Here is an 18,476-nt window from a genome sequence, read left to right on the forward strand (position 1 = left end):
AGTTTGGGGAGTGGCACCCAGCATACTGTGCTAACCAAGTGAGAGCAACAGCTCTGCATGACTTACTGTATTTCCCCAGCCTGGAGCTGAGCCCTCATTTCACCACATGCTCAGATGAACAGTGGGTAGATGTGGAGAGGCACAGAGAGGTAAAGGGCAGACCCATTAGCCCACATGCCTCCAGCACAGAGAACAAAAAGTGAGGCTAAATTCATGTGACTCAGGCCTGGGCTGGCTGCCACACAACTCCAGAAGCTTTCGAATTGCTTAGTCTGCTAAGTGACTGCTTAGGGAGCTGCTGAAAGAAGCCTTCCAAGTGACCCCATTACTAGGGCCTAAAGAAAATTAGGAAGCCGACCAGTAAATCCTGTAATGAGTCCTGCCCCTCTCTGTCTCCTTGATTTGCAGAACTTGAGGGTGTTTGTTGCAACTATAAATGCTCCTTTGCTCACAACTGAGGAAAGATTACCCATCTAGACCATCCCCCATTCTCCAACCACTAACATCATATAACCATGCTATACAGAGGAGAATCTAGCCTACATTTAAAGATCACAGGGGAAAGCAGTTACCTACAGGCTCTCCCATAATCCACTCACATGCTTACCAGTCCTTTCTAATGAATACTCAAAATCTTTCCCACTCTTTTTATTTCTATTTCTTAATCTATTAGTGCAAATGGAAAGTTCCCCTAAAACCTATCATTTCCAAGTTCAACAAACCCTGTTACTTTAGGAAGTGGGAGGGGGTGTGTTTACTTGAAAAAGAGCAGACTTAAGGGGTTATGGTAATAAAAACTTGGACATATAAAATGCTTTAAGATTTGTAGACATCTCACAATAATGCTTAGGGCAGGTAATAGAATATGAATACATCCTCCTCAAATATCTGAATAGTGCTAATCAGTAGGAGTAGATTTTTCTACCACCTACTCTTATCTCCAAGAATGGACAGCCCTGTGTATAAAGGTCATCTCTCCAGTTTGTTTTTCATTTGACTCAGCTTCCTTCATCTATGCCTAGGGCTGATTTCCGTAGGTCTCCGTTCCGTGGGATGTTTATGTAGCCAAGACCACAATGGTTTAGTGTGTGCTGTATCAGGTCTGAGTAGAGAAAAAGCAGGCAATGTTGCTGGCCTGGTGGGAGGCCTTTGGGCACAGGAAAATCGAACCCTAATTCTGTTCTACTCTTTGGGTGGCCTGGATTTGTTAATTTTTCCCTCCAAACTTCTACTTCCTCTTCTAAACATAGGAAGTTGTGAAGTACACACACAGTGAGAATCTCTTAAAACTCTGAATATCTAAATAAATGCTGAAAAAGTCCCAGAAATAATAGAGAGTCTAGCACCTATTTATTTCACAGGAGTGTACTGTAAAGAGAAACCACTACTATTTTTATTACTTATATATAATAGGTTTTAAAATGTTATAATAGAGCCATGAGGCATATACCATAATAAATTATTCGGATAGAAATCTCATGATAGGACAGGCATTCCAAATTGGTGTTGATATATAATCCATAAGTTCACCCCATTTTTGACATCACAAGGATACCTATGGAAAAAACAAGACATCCATCAGTCATCCATCATTCCCAGCACATGGCCAGTTCATATTTTTCAAAAAAGCATTTCCTTCATGTAATCCTTCATTCCAGGTCTTCTCTGAAATTCCTTGTTTACAATGTGTTAGCTCTTCACATCCACTATTTGCCTTCATACCCGCCATATGCCTGAGTGATACACATATTTAGTTCTTTGAGAACTGGTTTGACAGTCATACAATAGCGCCTATAAAATATTAGTATTGAAAAATGGGACTGTTTCAGAAAATTTAGAGTCATTAAAGAATTTCCCAACTTTCCAAAAGTAATCCAACATACTCTCCTCCCCCTTTGTAATTCCAATCCCAACACACTGTCCATTTGCAGTATCTTTCCTTAATAATATATAGTAGTTGATCATCTATATTGAAAATCATCTAGTTATAGATAATCCAGATAAACATCATAGTCTGGAGAATAATCATTACCTTTACCAAACTACAGGCTATTTGGTCTCTTTGGTAGGGATTTTGGTCTATAATTCTGGTCCTATCTCAGTATATTTCAAGTATTTTTTAATTTTTATTACTATCTTTGTTTTTATGTCACCTTCATTTCCAAATGTCTTCTACCACTACCCTTCACAAGAGTCATCTTTTGTAACAAGGAACAAAAAAGAAAAGAGGGAGAACTGGAGAGAAAGAAGTTCAGTAAAACTAATCAACACATCTGGCAATATACGTAATGTTCCACACACCCCAAACCCCTATTTCTGCAAAGAAAGGGGAAAAGTATGCTTTGCCTTCTCTTCTTGAGGGCCAAGCCTTATCATTACAACTGTACAGCATCCAACTCTATATATTTTATTCTTTCAGTACATTGTCACACTCATAGTATTACACCGTTTTCCTGGTTTTGCTCATTTCATTTTGCACAGCAGTTCATATATGTCATTCTTTCTATGCTCCTCTATGTTCATCATATAAATTGTTTCTTCCTCAGAACCTAGCTTGTTGAGTGGCACATAGTAGGCACGTAATACATGCATATTGATTGATTCATACTGAAGGAATATTCCATTATACACCACAATTTGTTTAGTCATTCTTCCAATTGATGGACATCTATTTTGTTTGAAGTCATTTGTTACTATTAAAAAGTACTGCTATATTTTGGTATATATAGGACCTTTCTTTGACCTTGAGAAGTAGTATGTAATCTCTATTGCTTATAATAATTATCTCTAGTTTATAAAGTCTGAAAATAGTATCTTCTGAGGAGGGTAGATTGACCTTTTAAGACTCTGGTATTCCATATTCCAGCTCAGTGTGGTGTTAATAAGGGGTAAGAAGGTGCAAGAAGAGGGAAAAAGCAGCATCTCTTAAACTCCATGTTTTTTCTGTTCCTAGATATCAAAAACCCTCAGCCAGCTCTGTACCAACTAACAAGCCCCAAGTCAAGTGACACTTCAGTCTGCCTCTTCACAGATTTTGATTCTTCTAATACATATACAAATGGAAGTGACCCAACAGTGCTGGAAATGATGACAATGGAATCTAAGAGCTATGGCGCAGTGGCCTGGGGTAGTAAATCAAGCTTCAATTGCACAAATGCATTCCAACAAAACAGCACCAGTTTGACTCAACCCTCAGGTCAGTATAAAGCCTTCCCTAGGAAGATGAGTCTCCCTATACTGTAGGGGTTCTAGATAAACAGGTTCTAAAATCTATTTCCATTCCAGTCTCTACTATGGGACACCTCTGCCTAATATCCAAGTAAAGAGGGCATTAACCTTGCACCTTTATTACTGAGAGGTCAGGGGATCAGTAAACTTTCTATTCCTACTAGCCCAATGGCAATCCTTTTTGAGTCATGGCCTGGGGGGAAGGAAGGGGGTCAGGAGGAGATTGTAGGGTGAAGTGCAGTGGTAGGAGGGAGTCTTGATCTAAAATGAGCCAACCATGAGAAGTCATAGAGAATACTGGTTCTTGACCACACCACATGTCTTTCTCCCAAGAGCTAAAAGGTGCTATGTCTATTTTCCATAACACATGAACTAGGCATATCTTCCCAGCCTACAGATGATTTGGGATGGGCAGAGGTACCACCCAACTTAAAGATCCATGAAGATGATTCTGTTTGTTTCTATTTGCAGGCTCCACATGTAAAGTCCAGGATGTAAAGCAAAGTTTCGAAACAGGTATGTACCAGAAATTATGAACTTCCTTAATACAGAATTAGGGAGGAAATAAAGGGGAAAAAATACATAGTAACCCTAAAAAGGACAGGGTTAGGCTAGAATCAGGAGACCTATCTCAGATAGGGATGGGGAAATAGGAGCAACACTTTACACCCGGAGTGGTCTTTTGTTTTCTTTCCATTCACATAGGACTTAGAGCAAGAAGAGACCTTAGAAGTCATCTAATCCAAAGATTCTTAACCTGAGGTCTATGCAAAGGGTCCATGGATAGATTTCAGAAGGTTGATAAACTCTCATGGGGGAAAATACATATTGATTTTCACCAACTTCCAAATGAAATTTATCATTTCCTTCAATTATGATTTTTAAAAATATTATTCTGAAAAGGGGGTCTATAGGCTTCATTATACTGCCAAAGGAGTCCATGACACAAAACAAAAAAAGACCTCTGATCTAGCCTAACCCCTTCCTTTTACAGAAAAGGAAACTGAGAACTAGAGAAATGAAGTAATTTTTCAAAGGTCACTCTTCTCCCAGTCTTTATTCTTCTCCCTTCTTGGTGCCCATGCCCTCTGAGGCTGAGTTCCTACTGGAACAGTTTTCACTTAAGGGCTCCTAAACTCTATCAGCTTTGTTGTATGTGTAGCCAAAGGGAATTACTTATTAACAAAGATGGAAAACCCTTCGATGATCTGACTGGAATGGGCTAAACTATTACAGACCACTGGACAGCTGAGTCAACACTGAGGTTATTTCCCCTCAGTAACTAAGGACCATTATTTCCTTGATTTTGTTTTTGTTTGTTTTTTAAGTTGTACTCATTTCCACTGAGAGGCACCCAAATCATTCATTGCCTACCTAAACCACACATTTGCTTCAGGTTGTGTTACCTCTTTAGATCAATCTTTCTTGTAGCATAACCAAAGGGGGTTTCCTAAGTCTACAAATGCTTCAGTTCTGGATTGGAGAATTAAGGATTTCTTTCACCTCTTCCAATTACTAGTCGTATGACCTCATGCCTATCACTTGACTTCAGTTTCCTCACCTTTAAAATAAGTGTTGGGCTAGAACTAGATGATCTATAAGGTCCCTTCCAGTTCTAACAGCCTATAGCTCAGTGTAGTAGATGAGTGACTATTCACAAGGTAGGGTCCACAATTAGGAGGAGAGAGAAACCAAGAGATATCATGGCTAGTCCTCACCAGGCTCCTGATTTCCTGGTAAACTCAGGTCTTCCCTAGAGAGGAATGAGGCCTCATCAGGGAGTGGGTGCAGAACCCCAAAAATGGGCTTCAGTAACCTTATACCAACTTGATTTTTTAGACAAAGATTTGAACTTGATGAATATGTTTCTGACTTTTCTCCGTGTCATATTCTTGAAGACGGTGGCATTTAACCTGCTCATGACACTTCGTCTGTGGTCAAACTAAAGTAAGTAATGTATTTTTGGGGGTAGAGGGGACCAAAGATTAAAAGGAAAGGTTGGTCTAGGGATTCTTAACAAGTGCTAAGAACAACTCTAGTCCCACTTAAAGTGGTTTAACCCATCAGACTTTCCCACTTTGTATTATAAAATACACAAATTAATGAGACTAGCACTCAAAATTTCCATGACACTTTATACTTTTTCATTTCACTCTTACAAAGTCCCAATAAGGTGGACAGAGAACAAGTAATCCTCATGTTACAGGTGAGGAAACTGAGGCTAAGTATCTTGCCTAAGGTTGCAATACCTATTCCATCAGTTTAATCAAATTATTATATTATCTTATTAACCAGTGTTAGTTGTTTGTGCTTCACCTAGGTATAGGTATGCTGTAACACTGTCCCTGTCCCTAAGGGGACCCCAGGCTAAACCATTTCTATCACAACACCAAACAATTCTAGGTGTTCTACCTGCCAAATACCTTACTATTCCAATGACTGATTTGCCTATTCTCTTTCTTCTTTCAAGGTCTGATAAGAAGGCAAGTGGACTCCAAATTTTCAACTCCTTTTTTCTTCATCTGCCCATCTACTTTAGCATGAAATGGAAATATCTATCAAGATCCAGATGAATGAGTATACACCTAGACTCTCCAGGCCAATAGGAGATACCATAGACTGGATCCTACCATGTATTTGAGATACCAAAGTAAAAGAACCTCCCCAAATTCCAACCCAACCCTTTCAGTTCCTTCATTGCTGTTTTTAACATGTCATTTAATGGAGATGGTAAAGGCATGACCAGAGACTTTTCTGACTATGAAGAAATATTATACCTGCATTTGCTCTCTTGAGAAACTTCTGGAAGAATGTAGGAAAGAACACTGTAGGTTTTCCCTTAGTATCTCCAAAACCCTTTAACTCCTTGGAAAAATTGCCCTCTGATTCCTCCTCCTTCCCTTTTCCATTCCCTCCCCCCATGTAAGTGAGGATTGTAAGAAGTTTTTATTTTTTAATAGAGTTCATGTAAAAATCCATTTAATTCTTTTTATTATTGTGGAAGTGATTCTATAATTGGGTAAAACCAACTTTACCATGTATCTGAGCTGCACTGTATTCTGCCATCTAGCTAGGTTGATAGGCTTCATTAAAGGTGCTTTTGGAAAAGCAAAGACTCTGCTGTTATATCTCTGGGTTGAGTTGGTATCACTGACCTGGATGGAGATCATCACCAGCTAAAGAGTGAGGGGGAAGAAGAGAAAGCATCTCTCTCTCATATGCATGTTGAAATAGAGCCAGACAGACAGATGGTGGCTTTACAACTTTACCTCATCCTGAAATAACTTTTAGAAAGCACCCACATGGAATGTCATGCTGAGTACCATTAAGAACCCAGTTAAGAGTTATGCTCTCTGTACTCTAAAACTTAGATCATCATCTCCTAAAGCTTCCAACAATGGGAGGCCAGAAAGACACATAATGATGGACAGAAGTAGGAGGGTAACAGACATGAGCTTCAGAGTAAATTTCACCTTTAAGTAAAACCACTAAATACATGGCATTCATACCAGACCACTGCCTTCTGGCACCATCTCTCTGCCATTCTCTCTTCAGACACACCATCTGTTGCATGGTCTATAAAAGTGTTGTACCATTAAGTCCCAGCTTCAAGGCTGAGGTTGGACCACTAGTCTCCTCTACCACACATACCCTTTCAGGCTCCTGGTATCTACTACTATGATGGATGTACTGTGAACGTCAGCAAATAGTTGCTTGATTTTTGACAAAGGTTTGAATGACCTCAAGGTCAGTCATACTATCAGTGATACACAGAAGAAACCTAAGGCTAAAATCTTCTACATGCCCATAAACAAACATTTAAGAAGTACCTACTATGTACAAAGAACTATGCTTAGTATTTGAAACATTAGGAAATTAAATATTCCCTGCCCTCAAGCAGCATAAATTCTAATGAATGTAAACTCATCAATGAGAATGCAGGAAGGGAAGATAAAGTAACTCCTTCAGAGCCTAGTGTCACCATTGGTTTGGAGAAAATGGATTTCTTTAAAGACCTGAGCCATACCAAAGGAGTTACATGCCCCACAGAGAAAGGCTGACTCAGGTCCAACAATCCCAGTGCTTTCAAGCCTTCAAGGCATTCATTCTTTCCAAAAGATGTTCCTGAAGCAGGTCCTCCCTCTACCCCAGAAGTTATTTTTGTCAGGGACTACTTTGGCAGTCTAGTAAAGTCTATAGCACTTTCTCAGAATGTTTTTAAATAAAAAAAACATAGAATTACAAAGGAAAGCAATTTTAGTGAAACATGATTATCAAAAAAAAAGTTTTTTTAGTTTACAGACTCCGGGTTAAGAGCCTACTAATCCAACCTTTCCTTGGAACATCTTACTGTGGTGCAATCAAAAGTTTTGCACTTGCACTCAGAGGACCTGAGTTCAAATCCCAGCTCTGCCACTTACTACCAATGTGACTTTGGGCAAATCATTTAAACTTTCTTGGCTTCAGTTTCCTAACTTGTAAAATGAGGAAGTTAGACAAGCTGACTTCAAAGGTCCCTTTCAACTTTAGATCCATAATCCTACAAACTTATGATCTTCTCATGGGGTCAAAGGAACTCCACCTGGAAGGAACCATAAAGGTCACTTTATCATTCATTCTGCTTCTCTATATTTAAACCAATCAAAATCAATCGTTTTCATCCAGGACCCCAGGGAATAAGGATTCTATCACCTTCCTCTGCAAAACTTAATCTAATCTCCTAGATCATACTGGCCAGAAATTACCAAGTGTACCCAGCTTAGAGTTAAATCCTATTTCTTCTTACCTCATTCTTCATGAAAATGTAGAAACTCAGGTCTCTATTTCCTAGGTGATAACTCTACCGACTAAATACAGATGGGAGGAGAGGGACAAGAGAGTTAATCGTTATAGAGTGCCATCAATTATGATGGCAACTTCTGGGGATATTAAGCATACACTCCATGGGATAAAACTGCACAGGTCCATCCCCATGTGTGTTCCATGGGGCGCAACCTCCACTAAACAGATAGCTTTGTCACCATCTTTTAGTTGACATCAGCCTTCTCTCCTCACAGTCCAAATCATTCCTTTCCAAATAATTTCTTTCTATGTAAAAGCTATAGTCCCTATCTCTAGAATTCATGAGCCACCATTTCTCAAGGCTTCTAACAGTGAGGGGCAAATTAGATGACTCATAGCAATCAAAGTTATAAAGGTGGCTGATGGGAACTACTGAGCAAGTTTCACCTTTGAAAGAAGAAAGTGACCTTGGAAATGTATCTCACATCACAACAGGGCTGATCTCCAAATGGGCAGTTGCTTACCTGATATGGTTTAGGAAGGAGCCAAGAAGGCCAAACTTACTCCAAAAATATCTCCCCCACAAGTCTGAGATTTTTGTCATTAGTGATTCATTCCTTTGAGTTAAGGAATTACATTCCTAGCTACCCATGTTAAAATATAAATTCTCACTTCATAGAACAAGACTATAAAGTAATATTGTAAATATTGTCCCCATTTTATCCATTAAGAAACTGAAAACAATAGGGTACAGTGAAAAGGGAACTAGATTTGGAGTCCTCTCACTCCAAATTTAAATCATCGATTTAAATCCTGGCTGTGTCGATGACTATTTGCATAACCTTGGACAATGCCTTCACCCGACTGAGCCAGTCTCCTCACCTGAATAATGAGGAGGTTGAACAAGATGATACCTAAGATCCCTTCAAGCTTTAAATCTATAATTCTATGAAGCTCAAAAGATGAGTGATTCATCCAGTATCACCTGATTAAAAACTGGCAGGGACATAATTCAAACCCAATCCTTCTGACTCCAAGTCTTTCTACTATAGCATACTATATGATAGCTTGCACTATAAACAGGATTATGCAGGAATAAGATGTGGGCTGGAGAAGGTTTCATGAGGTGGAGAATGGGGAAACATATCTAAAAGGTGGGACAGATCTATCAAATCCTTGGGTGGGACCATGACAAGGGAATGGGGTGGGGGAAACCTAGAAGGAAAAGATAGAAGACTTGACTTAAGAAGAGGGCCCCATACTTCCCATCTCTTCCTCAGTTCTTCTCTCTTACATGAAAAATACCTGGTTAGGATGGAAAGAAATACTAGAAGAAAAGGTTTTGAATAAGAAGATGGAAAGGAGTCAAAGACAAACCAGCTAGACTGTAAATTCCTTGAGGGCAGAGACTAATTGTTGCTTCTTTTCATATCTCCAATACTTTGCACAGTGGTTGGCACATAGCTGGCACTTAATAAATGTTTACTGATTGATTAATAGTGCTGACCCTGGTTGTTAGAGCTAGGCCTGGGATATTCAGGCAGTCTTCAAAGCTGATCCTATGGGGGTCAATACCAAGGCACTGTGGGCTGAAATTTCCAAGACAGTGGATTTTACTGCATTTTAGCTCCCCACGAGGTTTGTTAGCACTTTGAGAAGTGCTAAGGCCCTGATTTACATGTTATAACAAGAATAAGTAAGCCCTACTATAATCCAATACCACATACAGATGGAAGATAATTCTCCTTCCTTTGCCCTTCTCCATCTAAGCTTAAATATTTCTATATGATTCATCAAGGCAAGTCAAAGGTCATCCCTGAGAGAAGGGTCAGCACTGTCTCTTCAGAAATCTGTGTTTGAACAAACCTTGACACAGACAGAGGGTTTGCAACAAGGAACACCCTCTCTCAAAGAGGAAAATGATGTCAATCAACAAGTGGTGTGCAGGTGTGAAGGACAGGACACTACTAGGACCTTCTGCCAACTGTCTAGTGCCAAGGGATCGCCTCTTCTCCCAGAGGTAGATCCAAATCCTGATAGGAGCTAAGTGGATAAAATGAGATCAAAGGGGGTGACTAGGTGGCACAGTGAATACCTCACTGGCCCTGGAGTCAAGAGGACCTGAGTTCAAATCCAGTCTCAGACACTTAACACTTACTAGCCATGTGACCTTGGGCAAGTCACTTAACCCCAACTGCCTGCCTTTCCCCATCCAAAAAGCCAAGAGAGTGAGAGAGAGATCAAAGGGCATGAGAAACAACTGTGGGTTCTGAACTTGGACCAGGAGTAAATCCTTCTAAGCAGAGAATTTAGGATTATTATTTCATCTGGAGAAGAAAAGACTAAGAAGATAACAGACTAATTTCCAGAGGAGAGAAATGGCTTCCCTCAAAGAGCCACTGTCTGACTTTCTATTGGAAACAGGTTTAAACTGAAACAGGAAGAGTGAAGCCTGAGTGAGCAAATTCCTGATGGGGAGAGGGTTAAAAGGCACATGATAGGAGGGGATACTCTGTTTTAGTAAAATGACTTAGGCACAGTCCACCGAAGAAGGAAAAGTTGAGGGAGAGACTAAATGACCCCTCAAGATCCCAGTTAGACACCTTGTTCAGTTCAGTTTTAAGTCATCTCCACAGTGCCTGCACATGGTTCAAGCTCCTGCCCAGTTTTCAAATTAGTTCAACAATGTCTGAGAAAGAAAGAACTATAATCCAGTGAGGTCACTTTCACTAAAGAGGTATAATTAGCCTTATGAGTAAGTGAAGATGAACATGGTATGATCTGAAGACCCTGGAAAGAATGCCTTGCCCCATATATCAACCCTATCACTTCTCATTCCAACATTATAGCTTTATTCCTGTGAATCTTGAAGGCTTTTCCATTTCCCTTGGTCCTTTATTAAAATGCAATTACTCCCAGAATATTAAAGCCATTATTAGCAAACACCTTAAGCAGCATGGTATTAAAGAGGCTGCCTGTGAGAGTGAAAAAAATGCTGGATGTGAAATGAGAATAGAGATTTGAATACTGGTTCTGACATTCACTTAGACATGTGATGTGGCCAGAATATTTAACTGAACTCTCTGAGCCTCAGTTTCTTCATCTGCAAAATGGAAATAATAAAACTTTTATATCTACGTCACAAGGCTGTTGTAAAGGAAGTAGTATGTAAACATTAATATGAATATGTGAACCATTATAGATTTTCAGTCAACAAACATTTGTTAATAAAAGCACATTCTACGTGCCAGGTACTCTTCTAGTAGGTACATGGATATAAAACATTCCCTGACCTTGTCAAGGAGCTTACATATTGGGAGAGGCAACATATACATATATAAGTATATGCAGAACAAATATAAAATACAATGCTGCTAAATTTATATTCCTGAAATCTGATTTGTAGCCATTCAAAAGAATTCAACTCCACAGTAAAAAAAAAAAAAACCAAGCACATGAAGAATGATTTTTGCCCTTTCTATCACATGCAGTTAGATGGACCATAAAGCTGATCCATCAGTACATATAACTTAGACACTGTAGAAGGATAATGAATTGGGTCTAGAATCAAATAGAAGGAGCTGACTGCCTTTGGAAAACTGCAATATTTTTAATGACCCTAAGCTTCTTCCTGAAAAAAAAAATAAATATTTTAAACATCAGTCTCCTTCTATATTCATCATACATAGCAGGGAGTCATGTAATACCACAGTATCTAAATTAGGTTCACGTCACCCAAAGGACCACAGAGAGGTATATGGCGGATATGAATAATTATAATATATTACCAGTGGCAAATTGCATATGGAAGGCAGCATGAAGGATATCATCAAAGCTGTATCCCTGGAAAAGGAGATGAGATGGCGGTATCAGATGATGTCAAGGAATTGAGAGGAAGACACCCCCCTCCCAGCATATTGGGTGAATACTCTGTAGAGTAGCCAATTTGATGAGATAACAGAGCCAACAAATTATTAAAGTCAGCAAACTGTATGTGTTGTAACCCCTCAACTGTAATCCCTCAATAAAACAAAAGCTCCTTGAGGGCAGGAACTATTGCTTATATGGGTAATTTAATCATGTTTGTTGAACTGAACCAAGATAAGGGGAGCTAAGTGGTTTCCAGTGGTAATATTGCGTAAGTAGAGATGGTCATGCAGCCTTGGAATCAAGAAGACCTGGTTCAAATTCTGCCTCTGATACAACCATACTGTGACCAAATCTCTCAGTATCCCCAGGTAATGTTCTAATAAACTGCAAATCTGTAACAGTCCAATCACTAACCCGGACCCAAAACAAAAATAACAACACAACTGGGTCCTTTGCCAAAAGTCAAAGTCCTGACCCTGCTTGGAAATATTAGAAAATTAAAGTAGGGGTCAAGAGTAGTTGACCCCTACTTTAGTTGACCCGCGGTTGGTAATCACCATGCTATCATGGGCATACACTCCAGGTTTAAATTTTCTGTCATCTAAACAAAGACTATCATAGCTCCCATTTATTTAAGGTATTTGAAGCATTTTTCAACAATAACCTTGTCAAACAAGGAGTGAAAATATTCTACAGAAGAAGAACCTCAGTGACTTGCCCAGGGTGACACAACTATTTCATAGCCAAGCAAAGATCTGAACTCACATTTCTTAAATCCAAAAAGAAACTTTTTTCACTACACCAAACAGAGGGTTAATGTTGGTTTTTAAAATACACTGCACCGGGAGTCGGGAGTCGGAAGTCTCATCCGAGGGCCTGGCCCCGAAGGCTGGAGGGCTGATTGGTTTTCCTAAAGAGATCATTAGAGCACCTTGCCTCATCCGGAAGACGTGAGGCAGCCTGACTGACTATTAGGTGCTTCCAAAAACCTGGGGCCATGGCCTGAAACGACGATAAATGACTGATTAACAGTCATGGGAATTGCCTGTTACAAATTAAGGCCCCAACACAGCTTCAGAGATCGCTCACCAGAGCACCAAGGAGGGGATCCCTACACACCTCCCCCTCCCCCCACAAATGCGGGTTTCCTCATTGCATCACAGTTTGAGTTTAAATTAACACACGAGCCAGACACAGACACAGGAACCCAAAGTGGGGCAGGAAGTGGAAAACGATACCACTTCCTCACAGGTGCTGGATGGGGGTGGAGGAGGGGGCAAGACCCCCACCCTTTGGGGGGGAGGCGCACAGAGGCCTCACCCCATTTCCGTGACGTCACTGCGGCAGAGCAGGGACAAGTAGGGCACCCTTTGAAGCTCCCCCGCAGAAACCACTTCCTATGGAAAGCCGAGTTAAAAATACCGAGGCGCTAGGTGCAGCTCGCGCCACGGGGCCCAGGGCGAGATACCATCTCCCCAGGCCACGTGTCCGGGAGAGGCGCGCAGGGCCGTTACACCGCGGACCGCAGGTGCGCAGCCTCGAGGGCGGCGCTAGGGTCCCCCCACCCCCACTCCCAAGCCCAGCCACCCCTGCGCAGTTGCCCCTGGGAGGGGGGCTGGGGAAGAGAGAAGCCTGGGCCGCGGACCACAGCCTGTGACGTCACGATCAGGACGCTGCGGGTGCTCGCGTACCGCCTCTAACTCTCAGGAGCCGAGGCTCGAGGGGGAAGCGTGGTAGCCGCATGGCCCTCTGGGCGCCCTGAAGCCCCCGATACTCCACCGCCTTACAAACAGTCTCCCTATCCCAAGGGGTGCCCCATGGACACCCGGAGAACTGGACCCGGCTCTCCCCGCGAGGCCAGCCATTGGCGGGTCCGCCTGCCCTGACTGGAGCGCTTTCATCTCCGCGCAACCGTCTGGCCTTGGGGGTTCCGAGAGTGGCGCCCACGAGGCCTGTGGCCCCTCGCAGTTCACGCCGGGCCCCACCTGGGGGCGCCCGCGCTCCACCGTTAGTGCCTCCCGCCGCCGCCATGGCCCGAGGGTAGAAGCAGGAGGCCGAAGCTGGCGCGGAGAGGCCTATGGGCGCCTCTGAGGCGCGACTCTAGACCGGGAAATTACCAACCGCGTCCGGTTCAGATTTTTCATGGCCCCAGGAACTGCGGGGCGGACCCGAGATCCCGGGGTGCCTGGGTCTGCCCCGAGCCGAGCCGGCGCGGGGTTCTGGCGCGGTGCGGGCAGCAGAGGGCGCTGCCTGCTGGGGTTAGGCCGGGCTGCAGCATCCCGGGAGGACTGCCGACTGCCAGAGGTCATGACCTTGGCGGTCATCTCAACCGGTGACCTCGTTTAGGCACTAGGAAACCCGAGGCCGGTCATGTGAATAACTTGACCAATTCATCAGTCAAGAAGCATTTATTATAAAGTACCTACTGTGTGGCAAGCACTCCCATAAATCATTTATTAAATGCCTGTGTGGCAGACACGTGTGCTAAGTGCCTGGGATACAAAGGAGAGTAATATAAGGGAAGATAACATGCAAACAACTGCACAGACAAGATACATGCAGGATAAAGTGGAGATAATCAACGGAGAGACAGCACTAGAATTAGGAGGGATCGGAAGGGGGACCTTTTACTAAAAGAAACTGGGAGTCAGAAATGAGCAGCGAGAGAGTTCCTGGCATGGGGGACAAGCCCGTGAAAATGCTTGTAGCCGGGAAACAGAATGGGATGCAGGAAGAACGGGAGGAAGGCAGGGTCACTGCGTCTGAGTATGTGGACAGGAAATAGGGCGCGAGAATGCCACAGAGGTAGAAAAGAGCCGGGTTATTAATACCAGACAGAGGGGTTTATATGATCTTGGAGGTGATGGGGAGCCACCGGAGTTTAACGGGGGAGGCATGAGGCATGGGGGTGGTGACTTCAGGAAAAATAGTCCGACCGTTGAGTAGAGGATGGACTGGAGTGGGGAGAGACTTGAGGCAGGAAGACCAGCCAGAAAAGTTACTGGAATTGTCAGTAGGTGATAAAGTCCTGGACCAGGATGGTAGCATTGGCAGAAGAGGTATAGGAGATGTTACAAATGTAGAATTCAACAGTATTTATTCAGTAGTTACTATGTACCATGCACTGTGCTAGGTGCTGGGGATGCAAAGACAGGCCTTGGCCCTAAGGAAGTTACATTCTATAGAGGGAAACTATTAATAATAATAGTAGTAGTGGTGGTGGCTGACAAGTGTGTGTATATGCATGTATGTATGTGTATATGTGTGTGCATATATACATATACATATATTGCTTTAAGGTTTACAAAATATTTCATTTAATATATACATATACATGAATGTATGTGTGTATGCATATACATATTTCATTTGCTCCCAATGATCCTTTGAGGCAGATGCTATTATTCCCATCTCTATTTTATTGATGGAGTAACTGGGGGCAGCCAGGTTAAGTGACTTGCCAAAGGTCAGAAGTTTACACAGCTAGGTAAGGGGAAGGGGGGAAAGAATAACCATTTAAATAACAAGTATTTATTAAGTTCCTGCTATGCGAAAACAAGTGAAATAGTCCCTCCAGGAGTTTACAGTATAGTGGAATAATATATAAGTATTGGGTATATACAAAATACGTACTAGTTGCATACGCAGCTGGGGCATTCAAGAAAGGCTCCTACTGTAGAAGGTGCTGCTGGAGCTGAACCTTGAAAGGGAATTAAGGATTTTGAAAGGTGTACACTCCTGGGATGGGGGAGGGGGTGCAGTGAGGGCAGGGGAGGCCAGGGAATTGAGTGTCCAGTGGTGAAAAGGCCACTTCAGCTGGATCATAGTATGTAAAATGGGGTAGGGGGCAGAAATGTAGGTTGGGAGCCAGTTGCAAAGGGTCTGAAGTCTCAGGAAACAGGAGGCAACAAGAAGGGCCTCAGATATAAACTATTAGCCTTTTAAATTTAAAATTAAACTCTTAAGGAAACTAAGAATTTTAAGGGGAAAAGGTAAGGAAAGAGGGCTTTTTCTAGGCCTGAAGAAAAGCCTGCACAAAGGCAAGGGAGATCCAGGTCACATAGGTAGTTTCAGAGCCAGGATTCAAACCCAGGTCCTCTGATTTAACTATAAAATGCCACCAGACTGTATATAATCTGTTGTCAAACTGGCTCTGAAAGCCCCCAAACGACATCCCCAGAAGATTGTAAGTTCTCAGAGAGGCAAGGAACTTTTTAGTTTTTGTCTTCCTATATCTGATGCCTAACACATAGCCTAATATATGGGAAGGAGGGGGGGATATATTGTATTGAATTTCCAATCTCCAGTTTCCTCAGCTTCTACTGTATCACACCCAGTTGACTTATCTCGGAGACTGGCTAGGATCTGCCCAAAGTGTCAACCTAGATTTCAGCCCTGAGCTGAACATGAGGTCTGTTTCTAGCAACTCCATTATATGCCAATGATTGCTATACAAGGAAGAATATTACCATGTACAAAGAAAGACTGACTTTATTCATTAGGCAATAGTTACTGAAGCAATAAGCATTTTATTAAGTACCTACTATATGCTAGGCACTGGGGGGTACAAGTACTGCACAGTGAAACAAGTCTTATAAAGATCTTACATTCTAATGGGGTAAGACAAGCACATAACTATATACAGAATAAATATGAAGAGAGTATAAATTTATAGCAAGTAGTTAAATACAAGGTAGTTTGAGTAGGACATTACTGGCATTTGTGGGATCAAGAAATTCATACAGAAGATAGTGCTTGAGTTTGACTTAAAAGAAAGAAGGGACTCTATGAGGCCAAAAGAGAGAATTTCAGGAATGCAGGACAGCCAGTAAAAAGGCATGATACTTGGAGATGGAGTGTCTTGAGAGGCCAGTTTGGATGAGACAGTATGGAAAGGGGAGAAGTGGGGCATAATATCTAATGAGACTGGAAAGAAGAGGTCAGAGCCAAATTATGAAGGGCTTTAAAAACTAAAGAGTTTATATTTTATCCTGGAGGCAATAAGAAAGCCGCTAGAGTTGATTGAGTAGGGGTCAAATCTGCCTTTAAGGAAAATTACTTTGGCAACTGTGTGATGGAGAGGCTAGGAGATGAATTAGACTTGTAATACTCTAGGTTAGAAATGATGAGAGCCTGAACTCAGGTGGTAGCTATGTGAATGGAGGGAAGGGTCTGGAGGTCAGATGTTGTGGAGGTAGAAATAGTGAGGTTTGACAACTAAGTGGCTATGGGAAGAAAGAAAGTAAGTTGAGAAAAATACCAAAGTTATGAATCTGGGAAACTGAAAAGTTTGGTGGTACCTTCAACAGAAACAGGGACATTTGGGAGAGGGGAGATTTGTGGAGAAAGATGAGTTGAGTTTTGAACATCCTGAGTTTAAGATGACTAGGATATCCAGTTCGAAATGTTCACTCGATATTAAAGTGGAACTGAAGCTCACAGCTGAAGTGAGCTGAGAATCTGTCTCTTCTGTATAGTGAATATAATTAAACTCATGGTAACTGATGAGGGTGAAGGGGAAAAGGGGAGAAAGGAGGGCCTAGGAAAGAATCTTGAAGAACAGTTAAGGGGTGTGACATGGTTGAAAAGTGAGAAAAGGCATTCAGAGAGGTAGGAGATGAACCAGGAGGAGTGAAGTCATAAAAACGGAGATGACAGAATATATAGGAGTGGAAGATGATCGATGGTGTCAAATGTAGCAAGAATGAGGACTGAGAAGATCTTCAGATTTGGCAAGCTTGATGAGGTTAGGAGCCATATTGCAAAGGATTTCGGCGATCAAAAGAGGAAGAGGAAGCTGAGACAATGAGTGTGGTTAGCTTCTTCAAGGGTTTTGTCTGAGAAATAAAGGAGATATAAGAGAGTACAGCACAGTGGTTGGGCCTATTGAAGTTTGTTTTGTTTTGTTTTAGAATGGAGGAGATTGGGGCACTTTTTAAGGCAGCAGGGAGAGTTCTAATAGAGGTTATAGATTCAAGAGTGGGAGTAGTGATTGAGGATAAAATCTACTGGAGAAGAGAGAAGGGGATGAGATCAACTGCATAGAAAGGTCACCTCTTTTTCAGAGCCTGGTAAAGGGAGGAGAGAATGGGAGATGATGCTAATGAAGGTTTTTAAGCAGAGGAATGACATGCAAATATTACTTTCTATTTTACTACTTTCATCATGACATTGCCTTGAATTACCATCTCCATCACACTTGCCAAAACCAGAAAGTCAGAAGCGGGGCTTCAGAAGCCACTTAATTTAATGGACATCTGAATAATAATATTCAGTCATTTCAGTTGTGTACGACTCTTCGGGACCCCTTTTGGGTTTTCTTGGCACTGGAGTGGTTTGCCATTTCCTTCTCCAAAACAGGGTTAAGTGATTTGCCCAGGGTCACACAGTTAGTACCTGTCAGAGGCCAGATTTGAACTCAGGAAGATGAGTCTTCTTGAACTTCAAGTTTGGGGTTCTATCCACTTCACCACCTAGCTGCCCTGAATAATATTAACCTCTACAAAAAAAGGTATTAAACACATTGCCGAATGGGGCCCCCACAACACTCTCCTGTAGCCAAAATCTGAGTAAAATGTAATTGGGAAATATTTAAC

At 41.9% G+C, this 18,476-nt stretch overlaps 1 long non-coding RNA gene and 1 gene segment (V, D, J or C); one reads left to right on the top strand and one right to left on the bottom strand.

Annotated features, from left to right (window-relative positions):
* The window catches only part of LOC138168866 (T-cell receptor alpha chain constant-like), a 93,006-nt gene extending 86,665 nt beyond the window's left edge, over positions 1-6,341 (top strand). The window contains 4 exon segments of the C gene segment in view: positions 2,954-3,196; positions 3,700-3,744; positions 5,068-5,175; positions 5,699-6,341. Coding sequence covers positions 2,954-3,196; positions 3,700-3,744; positions 5,068-5,174 — 395 coding nt within the window.
* On the bottom strand, positions 1,334-13,559 carry LOC138168867 (uncharacterized). The gene is made up of 3 exons (XR_011170223.1): positions 13,201-13,559; positions 11,799-11,853; positions 1,334-1,555 (listed from the first exon to the last, which is right to left on the bottom strand). It is a non-coding gene; the product is annotated as an uncharacterized lncRNA (long non-coding RNA).
* Positions 13,560-18,476: the final 4,917 nt, after the last annotated feature.

Source organism: Petaurus breviceps, unplaced genomic scaffold (assembly GCF_028583685.1).
Source record: "Petaurus breviceps papuanus isolate PSGF00001 unplaced genomic scaffold, PetGlider_PUasm1.0 37, whole genome shotgun sequence".
Taxonomy (NCBI): domain Eukaryota; kingdom Metazoa; phylum Chordata; class Mammalia; order Diprotodontia; family Petauridae; genus Petaurus; species Petaurus breviceps.